This window comes from Athene cunicularia (assembly GCF_003259725.1).
Source record: "Athene cunicularia isolate RWA chromosome 8 unlocalized genomic scaffold, athCun1 chr8_part1, whole genome shotgun sequence".
Classification (NCBI taxonomy): Eukaryota; Metazoa; Chordata; class Aves; order Strigiformes; family Strigidae; genus Athene; species Athene cunicularia.
In genome coordinates this window covers 11536097-11556948 of record NW_020799109.1, presented here as the reverse complement: position 1 = coordinate 11556948, position 20852 = coordinate 11536097, and the positions used below count along the sequence as shown (strand labels likewise).

The window sequence follows — 20852 nt, the reverse complement described above, 5'->3', positions numbered from 1 at the left end:
AGGCAACACATGTTAACAAGGCGAGGGAGAGAGTGAAAGAAATTTCAGAGTTCAGACAGCTGCACGACAGATTTAAAGGAGAAGTCGTGGACAGCTGCCACCTCCAGCCCTTGGAGCAGGAGGGCTCTCCTGCCCGTGCTGGCAGCATCACGCTCCCTGGAATGCTGTTACCTCCGTCCCCAGCCTTGTGGTGTCTGTGTCACCCACAGTCCCTCAAGTCAGGAGCCTTCGAGGGTGCTCTCACGGCAAGGAAACGGAGCAGCCAGAGCTCCACCGAGACGGACAGTTGAAGATTATCACGGCAGGAGAAACCGCCACGATTGGCTGTCCTGACCTGCATAGGCCACAAGGCTGCCCCAAATTAATTCCTGTTTGAACCAGAGCTGATGTTTTTAGGAAAAAACCTCCACTCCTGAGCTGGAGAATCACCAGAGCCCTCGGTAAGTTGTTCCAATGGTTAATTACCCTCCCTGTAGAAATCTGCACCTGAATTACCTTGCTTTGGCTTCCAGGCACTACAACTGCTTATGCTTTTGTCTGTTAGACTGGAGGACCCTCTCTTTGAGCTCTTCCTTTAGATTCTTAGGAACTACAGCCAAGTCTCCCTTACCCTCCTCTCCAGTACCGTAAATGGCTCCCAGGAGCTTTGCAGCATGGTGAGTGTTTCCATGGGTCTTGCAGTTCTCATCCAGTCTTCAAGTTTCCAGAATCCTTTCTGATGCTGAGATGGGACCCAGTATCCCATACCGGCCAAACCAGTCCCAAAGAAAGAAATGATCCAGCCCCTCTGTTCCTACTCACCATTGCCTGTTTATAAATCCAACAGCAGCTGCCTCCTGGATGCAGTATCTGCACACTTTATCGAAAATTATTTTCATGTTTTCTTTCAGGGCATTGATAAAAGTGTTAAATACAAGAGGTCTGAGAAATAGATCCCTGTGGGACCCCACTAGGAAGACATGCACTCCATGATGATTACCCATTTACAATTAAATGCTAGGAGCTGTCAGTTTGCTCGTTCTTAATCAATGTAATGTGTGCCATGTTGATTTTGTATCACTCTTGTTTCTTAATCAAAATGTCATAAGGTACCAAGTCAAATGCCTTCCAGAAGTATATTACACTGACATGGTTACCTTTATCAACCAAACATGTAGTCTCATAAAAAAAATATCAAGTTAGTTTGAAAAAGATCTAGTTTCCATAAATCCACATTGATTGGCATTATATTACCCTCTTTTCATTCTTTATTAATCAACTATGATATCTGGCTTTTCATTACTTTGCCCAGAATTAATGTCAAGCTGATAGGGCTATAATTACTTCATCGGTCATCCCATTTGCCCTTCTAAATTACTGGTACAACATTAGCTTTCTTCCAGTCCTCTAGAACTTCCCCCATGTTCAAAGACTTATTAACAGTCCAGGGCTTCTCAGCCAGCTCTTTAAAACTCCTGTAAACCAGATATGCAAAATGCCAACTGAAAGCTACCACTTAACTTTATCACAAAATTGTGTTGTAACAGCAAACCTCTTGCTCAGCGATACAGCATCCTTTGCCTTTCTGTAAATACAGAGCAAAATATTTATTAAACATGGTCATTTTGCAATTTGCAATTCTTTCATTTCCTTCCAACTATGAACCAATGCCACTGAACAGGCACTTTTCTTTCCTAATCTCCATGGAAAAGACACTCTTGCTACCCTCAGCCCTGGAGTCACACTTTCTTCTGTTTCCTTTCACCACCTCTTCCATTTCTGCCTTCTGAGAGAGACTTTCCACAGCCAAGACCTCTGCAGCCAGGGACAAGGAGCCATAGAAAACACAGCTCCCACTGAAGGAAGGTGTGACCAGGGTCTCAGAGCACCCACCCATGCTGCAAAACAGCTGAGCATAGAGCATCGTGGGCATATGAGCAGCTCTTGCAGTTAAGTGGCAACATCTACTCACATGCTTGATACTTTGGTCATGAAGCACTCCTCTGCCTGACAAGTCCTCCTCCATCATTTCTAACCTTACTGGTATTTCATATTCCCTATAAGCACTAATCCAATAAACAGGCAATTGATAACAATCAGCACAAATCCTTAAGTTAAACCTCATGAAAGCAACTTCCAGGCATATGGGCAAACAATTAAACCATTTTTCAGTTGCACCCATTTCAGTGTTCTTAGACCAAAGATACTTCAGCACCAAGTGCCTCAGAAGCACTCAGAGCTCCTCCTCCCACCCCAAAGGAAGAAGGAATTGTTAATTCAGAGGAGAGACAAAAAGCTGTTAACAAATCTCTGTTTGTTTAGGACGTGTTTATTTCTAGTTGCCAAATATTAACAAAAACATCCTATTACATGCTTCCTCTGTCAGATTTCACAATGTGAGTAGGTGACCTTAAAGCATTTGTGAATGTGTATTAACAGTTTGCTTTCAACTACAAGTATCTACACATCAATAAAGGCTGGGCCTGGAAAAGGCCAGCTCTGCACACAGCCACGGCACCTCCAGCATGGTCACACTGTGCTCCCCAAGGCTCCATCAATTCTCATGATGTCCAGGGAAGAGGTGCTGCATTTATCCACACACATCATTCAGCTCTTGCCTTTCATAAAAACTCTCCTGGACTTCAGGAGGATGTCAAAGTAGGACCAGTTTTCTGTCACTTGTAAAGCAACCACTGTTATTTTATCTAAAGACATGCTGCCCTCTTTGAACAGAAATCAAAGACAGTCAAACATGCTAGGATAGCTGTCCTGAGAAAGGGGCAGCTCTGTGCTGGGTATGAAGATTGTTTTGGGTTTTTTTTTTTGTCTGTTTGTTTGTTTGCTTGTGTTTTGTTTTTGGTTTTGTTTTTCTTTTAAAAAGGTATCATTTGAAAAACAAGGAATAAAGCAAACCCTTAGTGGTTACATAAACCACTCCTCCGTTACCTTGTAACTGCATAATATCCAGAGAAGAAATGGAAGATCAGGATAGTGTCTACAGTGCTAAAAATAGCTTCCACAACCCAGTTCTAGAGTCACAGAGGCTCCAAGTGCCTTTGTGCCAGCCCTCCAACAAGTTATGCTGCACTGGCAGAGAGACAACTAAGCAAAAGTATGGCAGAGGTCTCAAGTCAAGAATAACACAAGAGAGAAAGACTGGAAACATTTTCTCTTTCACACAATACAAGACCTAGGTCCAAGAATTCTGACAGTAGGTTTAAAAGAAACAAAAGTTCCTGCACCTTCACACAACGTATGAATAAACAGAGTATAATTAATGCATAATTAAATAGCAAAACTCATTGCTGCAGGATGCTGTAGAAACCAAAAGCATGAGCAGATTCATAAAAGGGCGTACAGTTCCTGGTGGACAGGCATGGTAAAAACAGTGGGTGCTAAACACAGCAGTCCAGGGGCAGCTGTCAGCTCACAGCCTTGAAGAGACAATTGATGGAAATCAGAGAAAGCTGACTTGAACCATGCTCTCCTTGTTACACCTGCAAGCATCGGCTACTGGCCTCTGGCCCTGTACTGGTTTCAGATGGAAAAGGGTTAATTTTCTTCCTAGTAGCTGGTACAGCATTGTGTTTTGAATTTACTATAAGAATAATGTGGATAATACACAGATATTTTTAGTTGTTGATCGGTAGTGTTTATACCAAGTTAAGATTTTTCAGCTTCTCATGACCAAGAAGCTGGGAGGGGACACAGCCAGGACAGCTGACCCAAACTGGCCACAGGAATATTCCATACCATATGATGTCATGCCCCATATAAAAACTGGGGGGAGTTGGCCAGGAGTGGCAGATTGCTGTCTGGGGACTGACCAGGTATCAGTCATCAAGCGGTGAGCAACTGCATTGTGCAACACTTCTTTTGTATATTCTAATTCTTTTATTATTATTGTAATTTTATTATTTTTATTATCATTATTATTTTTTTCCTTTTCTGTCCTATTAAACTGTCTTTATCTCAACCCATGAGTTTTACTACTTTTATTTTGATTCTCTCCCCCGTCCTACTGGGCAGGGGGGAGTGAGCAAGCAGCTGCATGGTGCTTAGTTGCTGGGGTTAAACTATGATAGTTATGACAGACACAGAGAGGATCTTGCACAAGCTAACTGTAAGAAAATCTAGCTTCACTGCCCTTCTTCCACCTCCTCCCTCCATCAAAACACTCTCCCCTCCGTGACGTGCTCCCCAACCTGGCGGTGCTGGCACTCCTGCTGCCTGCTGGGTTTCCCATTCCCCGGCTCCCAGCCGTCCTGCAATTGCAGGCACTGTGCCCTCAGCCTAACACAGCACTGGCTCCATCCCCGCAGGGTGAGGATCCATCACGGACCAACCACGCTGCTAACTCAAGCGGGACCTGGAACAATAAACCACAGAGGCTCCCGAAAGAGCAAAGGGCGCATGAATGAGAGCTGATCCTTGTGTTAGAATAAGCACTAATGAATTTATCCAGACTACCTGAGGATACTCTTGGGACAGCAGCTTGGTTGTAGCTTGTTAGCTGTAGCAGCTTTCCTTTTCACATAAATCTGGACTCACAGTCTCCTGCTTTCTGCACATATTTCTCCACTGGTGCCCCTTGCTCCTGACATGAAGCACTCTCTCCTGTTTACATCCTGAGCATCCAGCTCCAGTGAGGTAGCCCAGGTTCTGCACCTTAGTTCTAACCCATGGGGCCTCTGTGGATCGACATGACAAGCACATAAGGAGAACTGGCAGGTGGAATGGTGCCTCTCTATTGAGATGGTTTAGGGGGATATCTGAAATGTTGCAGCATTCAGAGAAACCCTCCTCTGCTTTCTGCTGCCCTCCCACAAGGCTGAGCTAATCAAAGTGAAGAACATGATAAACTCTCTGCCCCAAGTCAGCTTTACACTGGCAGTTCACCAGAGATACAAGATCGCTCAGTGACATTAAAAATGTCAGCAAACACCGATCAGGCTTGACGGAAGGGATGCATTAGCAGACTGGGATAGGGGGGGGATAGGGCAAGGTAAAACTTCAGCAAATGTGGTCAAGTGCACAGGCAGCTTTTCTCCTTTTGTCCTCCACAGGTTTTTTCACAGATCCCAAGACACTGTGGCCACTATTGCAGCAGTCAGGTGTGGAGCTCACCACCACCTCCATGGCCAGATCAATCCAAAAAGGCATCCTGGGGCAACACAAGCATGGCAACTAGTGGGGAGCTGATTCCCATCTTCAGCTTGCCCAAGAGGCAAGTCTTGCATACTCTGAAAGAGGCATGGAGGCACAGGGTGCTTACCTCAATTGCTCCTGCAGCACAGAAGTGACAAGGGAAGAAGTTTACTGGAGAATGAACCCTGGGAAAGACTGTCTCACCACCTCGGAAAGAGGGACTTCTGAGCTCTGGAGCATGCCGTGCTTTGGCAGAGGCAGCACAGACAAGGACCATTTCTTTAGATGATACCGAATGGAGACAAAGAGGAGCTGAAGCCATGTGTGCACGGGCAGAGGGAATCTGGAACATACTTTGTTGCTACCTACACAAAGGTATACAAATGCGTCTGCCTCATGCACACACCTTTCTGTATGTAATCCCACTCTTTTGCATTGCCTTGAATTTGCAGAAGCAATTCCCAAACTCAGTAGGGTCCTCTTGGTATTACTGCTCACAAGCAGAGACCCAAAGGACAGGCATCAGATGCAGGTGGTGCCATCCTGTAGGAAACAGCTCTCTGTCACAAATGTAATTTACACTCACATGAACTGTTTTCTCAACATCTGAAACATCCACATTTGCATTATCCATGACCTACAAATAAGCAGTTTCACATCATCCTCTCCCCAACACCTTCACTTCATGGATCAGGTCAGAGGCAGACTCAGCCTAGGAGGTATTTCTAAGTCAGTAATGTGACAGAGGGAAGGGAAAAGGGGCCACCTGAGCCATGCAGGGAAGAGAAGAGGGGCTAGATACTGGTCCAACCTCACTTGTCTCACAGTGGGAGCTCCCTCAAAAGAGACTGGGGTCCCATTGGGTCACACTGCTTGGCCAAAATTAGTTATCTAGGCTAGAAATCCTCTTGTAAAAACACACAGGTAGTTCCCCTACAAGCACTCCCAGAGAGCAGGGCAGTGAATGGCACAGAAAGATCCTCACCCGGGGGTAACAGCAAGCCCCAGGGGAGGCAGCTCATTAGCCACAGGACAGGAGAGGTCCCTGCTCTCCTCTTCAACCTGGGTCATTTCCCAAAGAGGCACAAGGACCCTGGAACCACCCTGTGTCACAGGGCATCAGATATTAAAGAGTCAGAAAAAGTTTAGATTTTTAAGGGATTAGAGGGATTGAACAAAGATGAACATTTCTCACACATGTCCCCTCCTTGCATGATCTGAAGGACATGGGAGTTTTACTTTCTGAATAATACATCTGCAGAAAGGGAGAAGACACAGGCTCCAACTCACATGCCCCCATCCTACACACTCAGCCTGCGACCCCTCCAGATTGCTGGCAGGGGAGCGCTTTCCTCTGCCTCCACCTCCTCCTGCTTTTAGCCCTGTGCTTGGTACTTTATGGACGCTCACCAGCCCTCCACTTAGTACCAAAGTATTTACTGAAGCCCAATACATGAACGTCCATCTTGAACAGCCACTTGCCTGGATGTCTACATTACGATGAATCCCAGCTCCTAACATGCTAAATCCAGGAGCCTCGAACTATGGGAAAGAGCCATAAATCAGTCATCCTGAGGCCCAGAGGAAGAGCACGACTGGATCAACCTACTTAGCCAACATCATGGAACACAGGGATATTTTTTTTTTTTTAAATATTATTATTCTGCAGCCATCAACCTGCTGGTTATATAGCTGCTATCCATTCACCGGAAGTTTAGTGAACTTCAAATGGCGATCATTAATGGTCACTGAACTGCAGAATGCCCCAGTGTGCTTTCAGATTTCATTTACCAAGGACCAGCAATCAGCCAAAAGATTTGCTCTGACAGCAGGGAAATACAAGACCCTTTGACAAGTTCAGCCGGGAATGTGCTGCCAGCATCCCTTGTTAAGTTCATGTTCTACCCTATTTGACGGAACAGATCATGCAAATTGTCCTTCTGCGGCCGCTCAGCCTGTCACTCATGCTTCCATTTAAAACAATAAATAAATAAAAGAACAAAAGAAAAGCCCAGAAGTACGACGAGCTGTTTACAAGCAAATTCCACTTACTGAGACCCCTAATTACCAGGAAAAGGCGCAGAAACCCAAAGAAAACATTAAATTGGATGGGGGAAGGGAATCTTACTCATCCAAAGGTTTAACTGGGAGGGCCATCCCAGTTTCTCTTGGGCACAGACCCCAGCCTCCCCCCTCCCCTTGCCACTGCTTGTAATCACACTTGTTCTTTTCTTCCCACTTTGATTTGTGGCTTATAGCATCACCACATTTTTCTGTGCAGATGGAGGCACAGCAAGCTGCTCTTTAACCACCCAGAGAAGGCGTGGAGCAACACAAGGCACCAGACAGTAAAGTCCAAAGTATTTGCTTTGCAAAGTGACCACTGGTTTCTCTGGTGGATGTGCTTCTGAGACAGCTCCCCTTCCCCACAGCACAAAGAGAAATACTGATTTTTATTTGGGAATATTTCCACGTTTATCAAGCAGAATTTGATCTGAAGGAAACTGAGTTCCTAGGAGCCTCACATGGCTGCAAAATAAAACAGAGTCAGCAACACTGGGGCAACAAAACCTTAGTTGAAGAGGGGTCTCACAGTGTCCCACTATTATATGGAGACACCGCACTGTGCCTGCCACAATGGGATTCTCCCCAGCTGCAGAACACATCCCATCAAGTACAGTAAGACTCTATTAGAGGAGATACAATAGGGAGCCGGAGGACTCGCTCAGCCCAGCTTCTGAGAAAATAACTCATTTCAATGCAAAACAGCAGCAGTTATTAGACACCTCCTTAAAGAGGAAAGGAGAAGGACAAGGGGAGGGGGGAGGGAGACGGGGACCATGGCAGTTTGCACAAAAGTACCTTTTTCAGATTAATCCACTGTTTGAAGTAATCAGCAACCGGCAGCCCTAAGTACTGGCATTGTCCTGGTAACCTGTAAGAGAGAAGAGAGAGCAGGTTTGATTCAATCAGTGTCCTGACAACACAAACTCTGTTTTCTTAAGTGCATTTTGTTGAGATGGAAGAGACCCTCAAGCCTGCTGTAACATGCTGCACATCAGAAGGACCGTAGCTCTTGGCAAAAAAATCTCATGAGAGCACAGCTTGGCTGAAGACATATACATCCAGCCACATCCAGGCTGCTGACAGCTTTCAGACTGAGTATTTTGAATGGGAGCTGTATGCAAGTGCAGCATGCAGCTCTTCTACCACAGTGCCTAACACACAAACATGACTGGAGCATCCAGGCTGTCCTTAGCTAAGTGAACTCATCACAAATCCCTGCAAAACCATCCTGCTCAGCTAGAGGCTTACAGGGCAGACAGAAGGACCGACAATTCACCTGTCATGCCCTGGTGCTTCTCCATTTGGCCTTAACAGTTAAAACACAGAGACACGAGGGAGGGAAAGAGACGCCAGTGCACTCATTTTTTAGGTAGTAATGCTGCATGACCAACGTTTTAGGGCTAAGCAGGTGCTTGGAAGAAGAGAGCAGTCACAACTCTGAAGATGCAAGGTGCTGCGTACTGTCTCACTAGGGGTTTAAGCATCAGCAACCAAGAGCTGCGAGTATTTAACCTCTCCCTTCCTACAGTGAGCTGCTCACAAAACAAAACAGCACCAGTGAGGGAGGTGGATTGTCTGAAGTGACAGCAAGACTTCAGGATCTGGAAAACTGTTTCTCCCGCACTGTGCCAACCTCAGTGTTTGCAGGGGAGCTACAATGCGCCCCTCAGATGGGGAAGGCTAAGTTGCAAAGCCGTGCAGCTCCAGCTGAGCCTGTGCAGGGAGATGAGTTATGTGAGTTTTCCCCGGCCGGTTTGATCTGATCAAGAGTAATTGATGGATCTTGTTCATTCACGTACTGCTGAGCACGCCTGGGGCACTGGTCACAGGATCTTTAACTGAAGCAAAGGAACATCCCAAATAAATATGTCAACTAAATAAATGACTAAATTAGAGCCGTTTGTGCATGTTAAAAGCCACAACCCCAGAAATCCGCTTTTGCAAATAGAGGGGGGTGGGGAATCTCACAACTTCCTCGGGCACTTGGGGGCTGTCGGAGGAGGTTGCAGAGAAGGAGGGAAGAGCTGCGAGTGCCAGCATCAGCTGCTCAAACATCCCAGCACAGACCATGTCCAGGGCAAAGCCTTCTCCCACTCTCCACAGAGGAAAGAGTGAATAATCCAGACTGGACTTCAGACTCAAGGCTGAAATTCAGGAACAAGCTCTGATCAGATGTGGGTACAAGCTAGGTACATCACCTTGAGCCAGAGTGCATCATCAGCATCCCACACAGTACCTGAGCACTCAGGCCAGCTGCAAACCCTCTGATGAAAGGGCAGCATCTCTTCAGATCTACAAGCAGTTTCCCAAGTAAGGAGGTGAAGAAAAGATACAGATAATGCACTTGCAGATAACACGAGACTCAGCGTAGTTGCATTGCCAGAGTGGTTTGGTCTTGGCGCTGCCTCCCTTTCTATGAGAAGAAAAGGAAGGAAACTGGCAAACATATCCAAGCAAGTCTCCCGGGAATGTATAGCCAATGGAGCCAGAACACACTGGGCCCCACCAGTGTATAGGCTTCGTGACCCCTGCTTAGGCTAAGGAATAGACTCCCTGTGCCAAAACCAAATGCCTGGTCCTGAAAAGATGCACACTGTCATCATTCAGGGACAATAATTTAAGTCATACAAACACATCTGAATAAGGAGATCCAGATGAATCTTTTTGAAAGCAGGAAGTCTGTGAAAAGAACAAGCTTGCAAGCAGCAAGGCTATGGCAAGTTGCAGGCTAAGCAATGTGACTTGACAGTACAGTCTCATCTCTGGGCATGGCTCATCTGATGCTAGAACCATCCTGCTGAAATAAATCACCTGGAGTCACTCCTTGCAATTGCATAGCCATCACAGAAATAGCAGCCTGGTCCATGCATTTTACAGCCATTACACATATATCCATGACACCCCACAGTTGAACAGACCCCACCAGCCCCAACCAGCATGCTAAGAAAGTGCTTTCTCCAGGAAAGCTGCTTTCTAGTAGTACCCAAATCAAAGAAGAAATCACAAGAAAAGGAATCATCTAAAACAAATGACTGATCTAAATACAGATGTGTGAACAGCTCAACTTCTTTTAGACTGTGCACATTTAGCTAGAGATGATGACAGTAGTTAGCAAAAGGTATGTTACTAAAAGCTGAGTTTTCCCTCCCAGCCCAAGAGGTTTCCATTAATACAGGTCTCAGCCTAGCTTCAGTTAGCGAAATAATTATAAATTCACCTAATATTTGGATAGTGCCCAGAAGAAGTGAGTACAGCATTGTTCTTAGCCACAGGAATTGACAGCTAACCACCCAGTGCAATGAATGACATCTAAAACATTCCCATCCCTGTGGGACCAAAAGGCCCAGCAAACTGGACAATCTGGTTCTGCTTCCACCCTGAGACTGATGGCAGTATGCCCTGGGCGCTGGACAGTGGGTCTTTAATTGGAGAAAATAAATGCTCCAAATAAATATGTCAACTAAATAAATGACGCATTTTTGCAAACAAGTAACAACCCCAGAAACTGCCTGTGAAGCTGTGTGACCTAAGGACATTCCCCCTCCCCCTCCACACTTGTGCTCCCCTCCTTTCACATTAGCACCAGAGAGACTTCACCAAGTTTTTCAAGCACTAGGAGACCTAAGCTCATGCTTTAACCTGGGCAGCCTGTCAGCAGCACAGACCAAAGCTCAGCTTCCTGAGCTGGAAGATGCAGGCCTGTTGCTCCAGGCCAGCAGAGATACAGCCACCTGCCTTTAGCAAAGGATTGCCATATGGGTCTGGTCTAGTCTGTGTATGCATTACTCCCAGCACAGAGAACCACAAGCTCTCACAGCACAGAAGCCAAGTCCCCAGGTAGCTACAGGAAGGAAAACACCCCTGCAACATCTTTTCCCCAGCTCCAAGCTCATCATCACTTCTCAGCCTGGTGACCAGGCAGGAGTTTCTCCAGCATCTTCTATAGTTTGGAGTGAACAAGGGACATTTGTCGCTCTCCTGGGAAACAGAAGTGCTAGGGACTCTAAAGAAGTAACTCCATTTATCAGGGCCACCATGCACTTGAAGAGCTCATTTGGTAAACACACTCTTACGTTCAGTATGGTTGTTCTTGCAAGAGTCAACGTTTCTCATTGGAGGCAGCTTTGCTTAAGCAAAGAGCTCAGGATTTGGACCTCTCTCAGGTAAAGGAGGCACATTTCACAACATTCAGCATCCCATGATCCTTGTTTCTGACCAAGGTCTTTCTGCCTCCCCAAACATTGAAGCTCCCTTGGGAAGGAAGCTGACTCTCAAAACCAACCCATCAGCCAAAGGCTGTGGGTTCAGGTATGACTGCACTTGATACAGAGAAACTTGAAAATGTCTGTGGGATTTTCAAGCCCCCAACACATCTCTGATAAAGTCTGTCCTTCCAGCAGCAGAGATGGGAGCATACAACCTCCACTGACTCCCAAATGCAGGTTCCCTTTGGGCAAAGAGCAAGTGACATCAGGCAGCATTCTCTCCTCCACCAGCCAAGCAAGTCCAAGTCCTCTTTGGACTATGGTCAGCAGTAGCAGCTCTGCCGCACTTTCAGAAAGGTTTCACCACCCCAGGCTCTGACTTCCATCCAGCCCTGCTCCTCCACTCTGCTGGGTAAATGGGGCCTGCAGATGAACGGGATGCAAATAGGAGGCGAGGTGACATGGCTGCATTTCTCCTGTTGAAGCTGGCTCTCTCCAAGGCAGCAAGAAGCACACAGCTTGGCGGTGATAAACGGCCTTGCTTTAGTTATCACTTTCCTTAAGTTAAGGAGAGCAGCCTAGTGATGGATGGGCTGGAATTCGGTTATCAGGGAAGGCTGTCAGCCAGAGTTGCCTATCTCCACACACATTTAGCAGGGCGTCATTATGCGATGGCATGGAGTTAAAATATGACCAAGGGTATTGAAAGAAAAAGAACAGGATTAAAAAAAAAAAAAGGCAAATTGAGCAACAATAAAGGAGCATGAGGCAAGAACGTTATCGTACTAGTGACACCTTTTATCTCGGTCTGGTTAGCTAGAGCAGGGCACAAATTGGTCCTTCCTCCACTATTGTATCCTCTTGTACAAACAGAGGCAGATAAAATGTGTCACCAGTGCGATAGCATATCAATTTAACCCTAATTATCTAGGGGGTCAAACTAAGAAATAGGGGTTTCTCATTTCAACAGGTTCCTCCGTCTCTGCTCAGAGCCACCACATTAATATGGAAGGGGGAGGGGCAGCCATAATTGATTTCCGTCACTCAGGTGGTCCTGGCGTATAAAAAATTAATGCTTGATTCTCCCAACTAATCAGAGCTGGTTAATGTCCATCTGCTTCTGGGTTCAGGATGTCAGGAGACAAAGAAATTGGGCCACTTTCTACACACTGGGTGTATTGATATTGAGCCAGTTAAAAGAACAAGTCCCTCTATGGGAAAGATAAAGGGACATTAAATCTTGTTTTTTATAGACCCGGTCTCAGCCTTCCAAAAAATCCATGCCCTGGAGACCTTGTGTTGTAAGAGATGCAGAATATTTTAATTGTGTCCCGGCCAACCCCACTGCACTAGCTGCAAAGGAGAGGGCAGGCAGGCTCCTGCCCTGGGAATCCTTTGCTGAAGGAGGGTTGGAAAGCCTGGAGGAAGCTTGGATGCTGCAGTATACAACAGCAACAAGGTGGCAGCCAAAGAGAGGAGCTGTCAAACCATCTCAAGCCTTGCACCCTAGTTCAAAGCAAGGCTGGTCAAGGTGTTGTTCTGGACCATGAAGCGCAGAGGTGCTGCTCTGTTCTGACGTGGGGTGGGATGTCTGCCATGTCAAGAGGAAGGCTTGGGTGCCCTCTCCTAACAGAGAAAGCTAGAGAGGGAGTAACATCCTGTGCTAAGGCACCTGAGATGTTTCAGTAGAGAAACAGCACCATGACAGGCAAAGCCACATCTGTCTGCACTGAACCTGGCTGGAGCTGAAGCCAAGTTGAGAATTTAAAGCAATTTAGGTAAACCCACACCTTCCCAAAAAGGCAGCCTTAGGTTGATCCTAACTTCGTTAAAACAGTAAGTCCCAAACAGCAGGGTTCAATGGCCCGGGGACACAAAGGGCTGAGAGCCTGCTCCAGTGCACTGAGGCTGCAGGAGCATCCCACAGATGTTGGGCCAGAAGGGCTCTGACAGCACTATGTCACAGCACCTGCACATGAACAGGGTTCCCCAGGCACACAGCACAGCCCAAACCATCCTGCAACCTATGGAAATAAGCATGCTGACACATACCTCCAGAAAAAACCCACCCCAAACCCCAACTTCCCAGTCCCAATAATTCAAGTTAGACTGGAGCAGCTTTCCTGTGTAACCCAAGATTTTGGCAAGGAGACGTCTCCTCCCCAGTGCTGGAGTCACTATGCCACTCAGTGCAAAGAGACAGGAGCTGAGCCAGTCTCCCCCTCACGCTTCTGTCCAAAGAAGGGATGAACCCCCTGCCAGACCTCCGGCTCCCCACTCACATGCTTCTTAGCCCCACAGACCTGCCAAGGGGCCAGAGGAGCCCATCTGCCCTTGCTTCCTGCTGGATAAGCCCTTGTCAGGTGACTGCACCCTGTTCTCACTGAGCACAACTATGGCACCATCCCCCTCTGCCCCCCATCAGTGCAGGACAAACCACCCCAGCATGGTTGTACTTAAAATTCACAAGCAGTAACTGTGGAAAAGACAATGAATTTGGAGAGGGTCTGAAAAGCCCTGGGCTTTCACAGAAACCCTTAGACAGGTCCCATCTCCCTCCCTCTTTGCTTTCCTTACACCTTCTCAGTTCTCTCAACCTCCCCCAAACTTGTCACAGTGCAACAAGCCTACAAGCCACACATCAGCTTTAAATATCAGCATGCGTGAAGCAGGGACATGAGAGCCGGGAAGTGGCAACAGACAGAGCAAGCCTCCATCGCCTGTCAGGAAACACTAATGAATTTCAACATGAGCAGCCATTGCCTCAGACGGGCTGGCGAGAGGAGGAGACGGAGTTACAGAGAGGAGCCTTTGCAGGAGCAGCCTGCCTTTTTTCAAAGCCCCCTCTGTTAATAAATGTCATTGCCAAGCGGGCTGCAGCAGTCCTCAAGCTGGGATGGGGTGGGTCGGCGGACAGACAGGCAACTGACAGCACTCAGGATGCCTGGACAGTGCAGCCTTTTCTTCTGCTGCATCCCCAGACAGGAACCAGGAAAAAGAAGCAGACGGGATGTCGCTGTCAGCATGAAGCTGTCTTCCATTAAGGTCCCAGTACCCAAATAACGACCTCCACAAGGAGCCACAAGTGCAACCCCAACACTCGTCCCGTTCACTGGGACGGATGGAGGCCCTACAGGGACCAGTCCTTGGCATGGACAGAGGGATGCAGAGACATCCAGCTGTACTGCCTGTGCTCCCAGCAGCAGCAAAGGGTTACAGAGCAGCCCGTCCCTTTGCTCACACAAATGCATTCCCGAGGCAGCACAGGAAGAAGCATCCAGCACAGGGCACCGCACAGCAACCGCACTGATGCACAACATGAAGGTCAATGCAAGTCTTCTTTACAAATGTCAACCTGTCATCTCTGGATATTAATGAGGGCTGACCAGCAGCTAAAATGCATCCATGCTCCATTAGTAATAAGAGAGACACGATGCAGGAGAAGAGCACACATCATGGCATGCAGAGGCACCAGTGGGTCTTCAGGGCCCAGGGAGGTGTGGTGACGCACAAGATAACTAGGACCACTCCAGCTGCCTAGGAAGGAAAGCAGTGGCCACACAAACCCCTTCACTGGAGTGTGTGTTATATTTTTCCATCAATCTTTAATTGGATTAGTGTAATGAGGCCAGAAAACCCAGGCTAAGCGGCGAGGCTAATACCTGGCACTTTCAGACCTTCATTTCTTTTTCTGTGATGTCCATTCTGGACAGTGCTGCTTTCTTTCTACCAGGCATATTCCTGCCTAAGAAGTTTAAAAGGCAAGCTGCAAGCCTTAACACTTAGGACTCACAGCAGCACTGGCTGAAATGCCTGAACACTCATCATATGCCAACAGCCAGATCCCTCCTCTTGAAATTTTTGCTGGGTACTAAGAAATCTGGGAGAACCTCAACATGCATACCTTCCAAGCAGCTAGCCTGTGAATGGAAAAGGCTGTCGCCCCAGATTGCAATGAGAGCAATGTATAGACTAGGAAAATAATTCCACCAAAAAGGACACAGGACAAGTGGCTCATTGTGACTTGCTCATCCTGCAAAGCACTGTGTGCCTTCCACTGCCATCAACCTTAATGAAACATGAAGGCATTTAACACCATGAGAGATCTGGCCCTTTTATGGGTATCTGTCTGTGTGTCAGCTAGATACTGGCAGAGATGCTATCTCAACATTAAAAGCAAGGCTGTAACACAGCAGGTATTCAGCTGCCGAGAGAAGATGTTCATCAACAATTGCACACACATGATGCTACAATAAATCTATGTGTTACTGCTTAACAGCTTCTCTTAAAAAGATTCATAGCTCTATTTACTGGGCCTGATTCTGCTGCTATGCATGTGGGAGTAAATCTGGAGTAACTCTACCTGGAGTTAGTAAGTAGCCAGTGAGAGTAGGATCAGAATTGAGCCTTTTGATTTTTAAATAACTACTTAATTACCATGCAGGAAACCAGAGCTCGCTGGCTCCACAGTTCAGCTGAGGTTAGGAGTGCAGCAGGCAGAAGCTCTGCACTCCTCCACACTGAGTCCTCCAGATCAGTGAAGGGGTACAGCAAATGCTTTCACCAGCCCTTCCAGACAGGGGGGATGACTGGGTGGACTTCCCTTTGACATCAGAAATGCATGACACGGCTCCCAAGGAAAGAGAAACTGGAAAGTCTCCAAGTCTGGGTCGCTCCCCCCCAGCCTTGGGAACCTGACACTATGAAAACCCCTTAAAACAGATTTCTACACACTGGCTTGCTGTGACAGTCCATCTGCTTACTGAATACAACATCTTATGAATAGGAGTGCACAAAATTAGATATTGGGTACATCTGCCACACAGGCATGTTCTCAGTGAAAGTCACCCATCATGACCACAGGCTGCAGCAGATGAACTTCCAATTTGTCTTCAGGAAAAACTCTTCGCTGTGTAGGTAATGAAGTACTGGAACAGACTGGTGGTGGAATCTCCCCTGGAGACATTCAAACTCATCTGGAGAAGCCCTGGAGCAACCTGATCTAAGTTTGAAGGTAGTTCCGTTTTGAGCAGGGGACTGGATTAGAGATCTCTAAATTATTCTGTGATTCACACTGCAGTGGAGCCTGATTACACAGAGCATGTCCTTTCTCTATCTATATGGTCTCTTACAAAGTCTTTCATACAGACACAAATTTAGTAGTTGCCAAGTCCTCTGTATACTAGCTGTTTTAAGAGGGAGCATTCAGACTCCTGCTGCAGCATACTGTAATTACACACTAAGTGAAGGAATATTTCTGATGCAATGGATGCACCCACAAGGCATCGTGTCTAAGCCCCCTCAAAACCAAAACACGCACAAAAACTAAGCTAAAATTAAACGTGCTTCTCCTCCCACTGCACAACTCCCATTGCAGAAGTATTTCTCCCCAGGAAACCGGAGCATGCAAAGTCTAGAGCAAGACGCTGCTCTAGAACTGAGAAGACACATCTTGTCCCAGTCCTTCCTTAGACCTGCTGTGAGACAGGCAGGAGGAAACCTTTCCTCTTCCGTGCCTTGCCTGTCCAGACTATTTAGCGTATAAACTCTTCAGGACAAGGGCTTCTCTGCTATGAGTCATAAACTGTTTAGTGCCTAATGGTAAAGCCTATAGACGCTTAACGTAATACAATCATGTCACTTAAAGGCCATTAGTCTCCAGTCTAAACAGCACTTTTCCAGTTACAGAGGGGACCTGCCAGCTCAGGAAGGCAGGATAAGGGACGTGGGCGGCCAGCCAGGTCACTGGACTCACAGACACCCGACGTGAAGCCTCAAGCAGGACAGAGCCCAGTCAAACGGCATGGGGGAAAGCCATGGCAGCCCTAACAAAGAGCTTTATCTTTTGGGTTTCTTGAACCACTTGAATTGCTGAAAGCTCCTGCCTGCCAGGTGAAAAACCTCTCCAACTCCAGCCACAGCTGTATCACTTGCAAGGCGGGCAGGAGCATCCACATAGAGGGTCTCCAGCCTTCTGCATCATCTCTTCCCACTCACTGAATCATATCATTTATCTACAAGAAAACATGCTATTCTATCTTGTAACACTGAATACCTCTTCTTTCCTGGCACTGTCTCTGCCCTCCTCTGGCACCACATCAACCAGGTCTACTCTCTCAAATTACTTCTGCGATTGCCCCTTTTCTCTCCCCACTAAAGGGAAAAGAGAAATCCTACAGGAGGCCAGTGGGATGAGGTAAATCCCCTCCCTGTCCCCTCTGATGATACACAACCCAAAATTACACACACAAAAGCTCCACAAGCTCTTGGCACAGCCTCCAGGCTTGCAGCAGCTGGGAGCCTGGCACATTGTGTAACAGGGTCCAAGCAGAGGTTTCTGTGCAGCTGCAAATTGTATCTGCACAAGGGGAAAGAAGTTTGTCTTTTCCTTGTGGGGAAGAGACTGCTCCCCACCTCCAAGCACAAGCTGCCATTAGTATTTGCTTCGCTGGAGAGAAGGAGCAGCGAATCCTCCAGAGCAAAGGACAAGTGCAGCAATTAGGATGCAGGGGCTGCGGGAGCTGTTTAACAGCACGACCCAGAGGTCAGTGCCGCCGACTCCCAGCCCTGCATAAATATTGTATGAGTTGGGGAGAGGGGCTGTTACAGCCACCCTCAGCGCAAGCCCTCCCCCCTCCATCGCCACTCTGCATCTAGCTAGATACGCCAGCAACATTATTTACAGATGTGACAGTCGGAAAAATCACTTGAGTAACTAGAGGAATGGGAAAAGAGGGCTGCTCGGTGGAGCAGGCTCCCACGCGCACCTTCTGCTTCTCCTTCCAGGGGAAATTGCCAAATTGCGTGGGTAATTGCCAAATGGCACGGCTTGTTCTCAAACCAGAGAATGAAATACCACCAGGAGAGGCTGTGAGCTCCCTCTCAGAGGCTGCCCAGGGGTTTGATTATCGGTGCTGCTGAAGGACCCTTCAGTCAGCAGCTGCTTTGCAGTTTCTTATCAGTATCTCTGCTAGACCCTCCCTTTGGAGGGAGCTTTACAACAATATAACGAGAGGCTTTATAGAGAGCTTCCCCTCACACTCCATTCGTGTAGCTCTGTAGAAAGGCTCCTACTCCAACACTGCCACAGCAGCCTCATCCCTGCAGAAGCTCCCCCAGCTACTCTGTTTGGTATCAACCACCTTCTTCACCCATGATCTGTCTGCCGTTTGTTCTCTGAAGGATCATATTCACTCCAGCTTCAACCACACTGATCAGCACCGTCCCTACTGCATCCTGGAAGGATGTCTCATTCCTCTGCCCACCTTTTTGCTGGAAATGCCAGTCGATCACCCTTTGGCTGATGATCTACAGAAATACAAACCTACTTTCAGGTTCACCAAGACTGGAGGCTCCCAAGGACAAGGACACAGGCCTTTCTTTAACTGTATCTGCAGCCCATGAATACCTAGGGGCACACAGCTAATAAACATCACTGCCCTGGGCAACACACATGGGCTGCAACATAGGAAACACAGCTTGGAAGTGCTTCTGCCCATGATATCCGTCCAGAAATTCCTCAACTGCTCTGTTGCTGGTTGCTGAATCCGGGGAAGGCAGAAACCCAGTCTTACCATTCTCAGCTTTCCTGAACTCACTGTGCAATTAATGGGCATAATTGTTGATAGCAAAGCCAGGGAAGGGAGGAAAGAAAGAAAAAGCCAATGAGAAGGGAATAATGCGGAGGTGGCAGGCACCAAAGGTCTCCGAAGATCTTCCCTCAGCCTAGAGCAGAGAAAGAGCCCCTAGCCGCTCTGCTGCTCCCACGGCCCTGCTCTAATGCTCCCTGACATGCCTCTGAAGACAGCGAGCTGTTTGCAGTCACCACCGTGATTTGTTAGTAATTATTTTCACGGTGTCACATTGCTGTCACTCTCTTAACAAAGAGACAGGCAGCCTGAGGCTGCCTGCGAGAAAGAACCAGCAGAGAAAAGGAATTGTCAGGCACCCAGGGATCCTCTTTGCTTCCTGGGTTTCACAACCAGAGTCCTTACCAGCTTCTGAAGAAACTTCTGAGAAGTGGCAAGTCAGAATCATCCTGGTCACAGCAAGAGGAATTAATTACTTAGCCTCCTCCTAATTTCACCTTACCCGTAAATCCAGTGCAAGACCCAGGTGCTTAGAGCCCCTTAAGCCAGTGATTTGCTTCAGGCCTCCAGCAAACACAAAAAACTTTAGCAGTTGATGACTTTTAGCACTCTCCTTGCAAGCTCCCATTTCATGTGGTCTTGCCATTAGACTGCACTTCCCAAGCATGGCAACCCTGATGACAAACCTCTGCCTAAGTCCATCACCCTCACACACACTAACTCTCCACATGTGCTCTCCCTACACGTCTCCTTAATTCTGGCACATTGCTGTGCTCCACGTGGCAGCAACATTTTACTTGGCATTTCACAATGCCAGAGGACCTCAGCAGCTTCCTCACACCCAAAACACACAGCCTAATTGCTTGCCACCTCTGTTTTCTCACATGCACCACGGTGACCTGACAAGAACCTCCCCTTGAACCACCTCCCATCCATCCATCCATCCATCCATCCATCCATCCATCCATCCATCCATCCATCCATCCATCCCACACCTGCTGTGCAACCACAGCCATCCATCCTTCAGCTGAACCTATTAGTCCAAGGTAATAATTCCTTTTCCAGTATGTGTGGAACTTGCTTAGGCCCTCAAGGAATGGAAGCTATTTTGGCACCTGAACTGCCACACAGTATAAGGATATAGAGATGGAAGTCTGAAACACCTGGCCAGCCAGCCCTTAAAGCACCCTTGATCTCTATGCAGAAAGCAAGCGGACTTCTTCCAGAGCAATTCCAAGTTTGAATTACTCCCGGCAGAAGCATTCTTCTCCTGCCTGCTTACTGATGGCACACAAGGGTCAGTCCCTGCAGCCGCAGGGAGACTTGGGTATTAATTTACCCTCTTAGCACAGGGAGAGTTTGGAAATATTAAACCTCACAGTCTAAGCAAAACCCTCCTGCAATTAACTGCATGGAAGAGCACTGACTCAGAGGGCAGCTCCTTTTCAGGGGTCCTTTTAATAACCAAGAAATGGCACATACATGCTGTGAAGAATTAGGATCACCATTGGGAAGCTAAATGGTCCATAAAATGTAACAGTTCTCTTCAGAGCTGGGAGCACAGCGAGCTGGAGGAAAGGTCTTGGCAACCTCCCACCAGCCTCCTCCCTCTGCCTGGTTTGCCAGGGACACAAGTGACTCCAGGCAGAGACAAGGAGCTGAACTCAGCTGGTCCCCAGACACCTCCAGCATGCTGGCGGCCAGTCAGCACAGAGACCTGCCTCAACACTCAGATGGAAAAACTGAAGCAGGGAAATTAGAGATGACCAAGAGGCACCTACAGAGGAAAGATGAAGGGTGACCTAGAGTGCAGGTGCTGGGCAGGGGGAAGGAGAAAGCCCTGCTCAGAGAGAGGCAAAGCTGG

At 47.5% G+C, this 20852-nt stretch overlaps 1 protein-coding gene across 1 annotated transcript in view; it reads right to left on the bottom strand.

The window, feature by feature from the left end:
* The window catches only part of ERI3 (ERI1 exoribonuclease family member 3), a 124091-nt gene that overhangs the window by 71509 nt on the left and 31730 nt on the right, over window positions 1-20852 (bottom strand). Inside the window, exon 5 of the mRNA XM_026853750.1 lies at window positions 7990-8062. Within this exon, the coding sequence (XP_026709551.1) occupies window positions 7990-8062 (73 nt within the window). The remainder of the gene's footprint in view (window positions 1-7989; window positions 8063-20852) is intronic.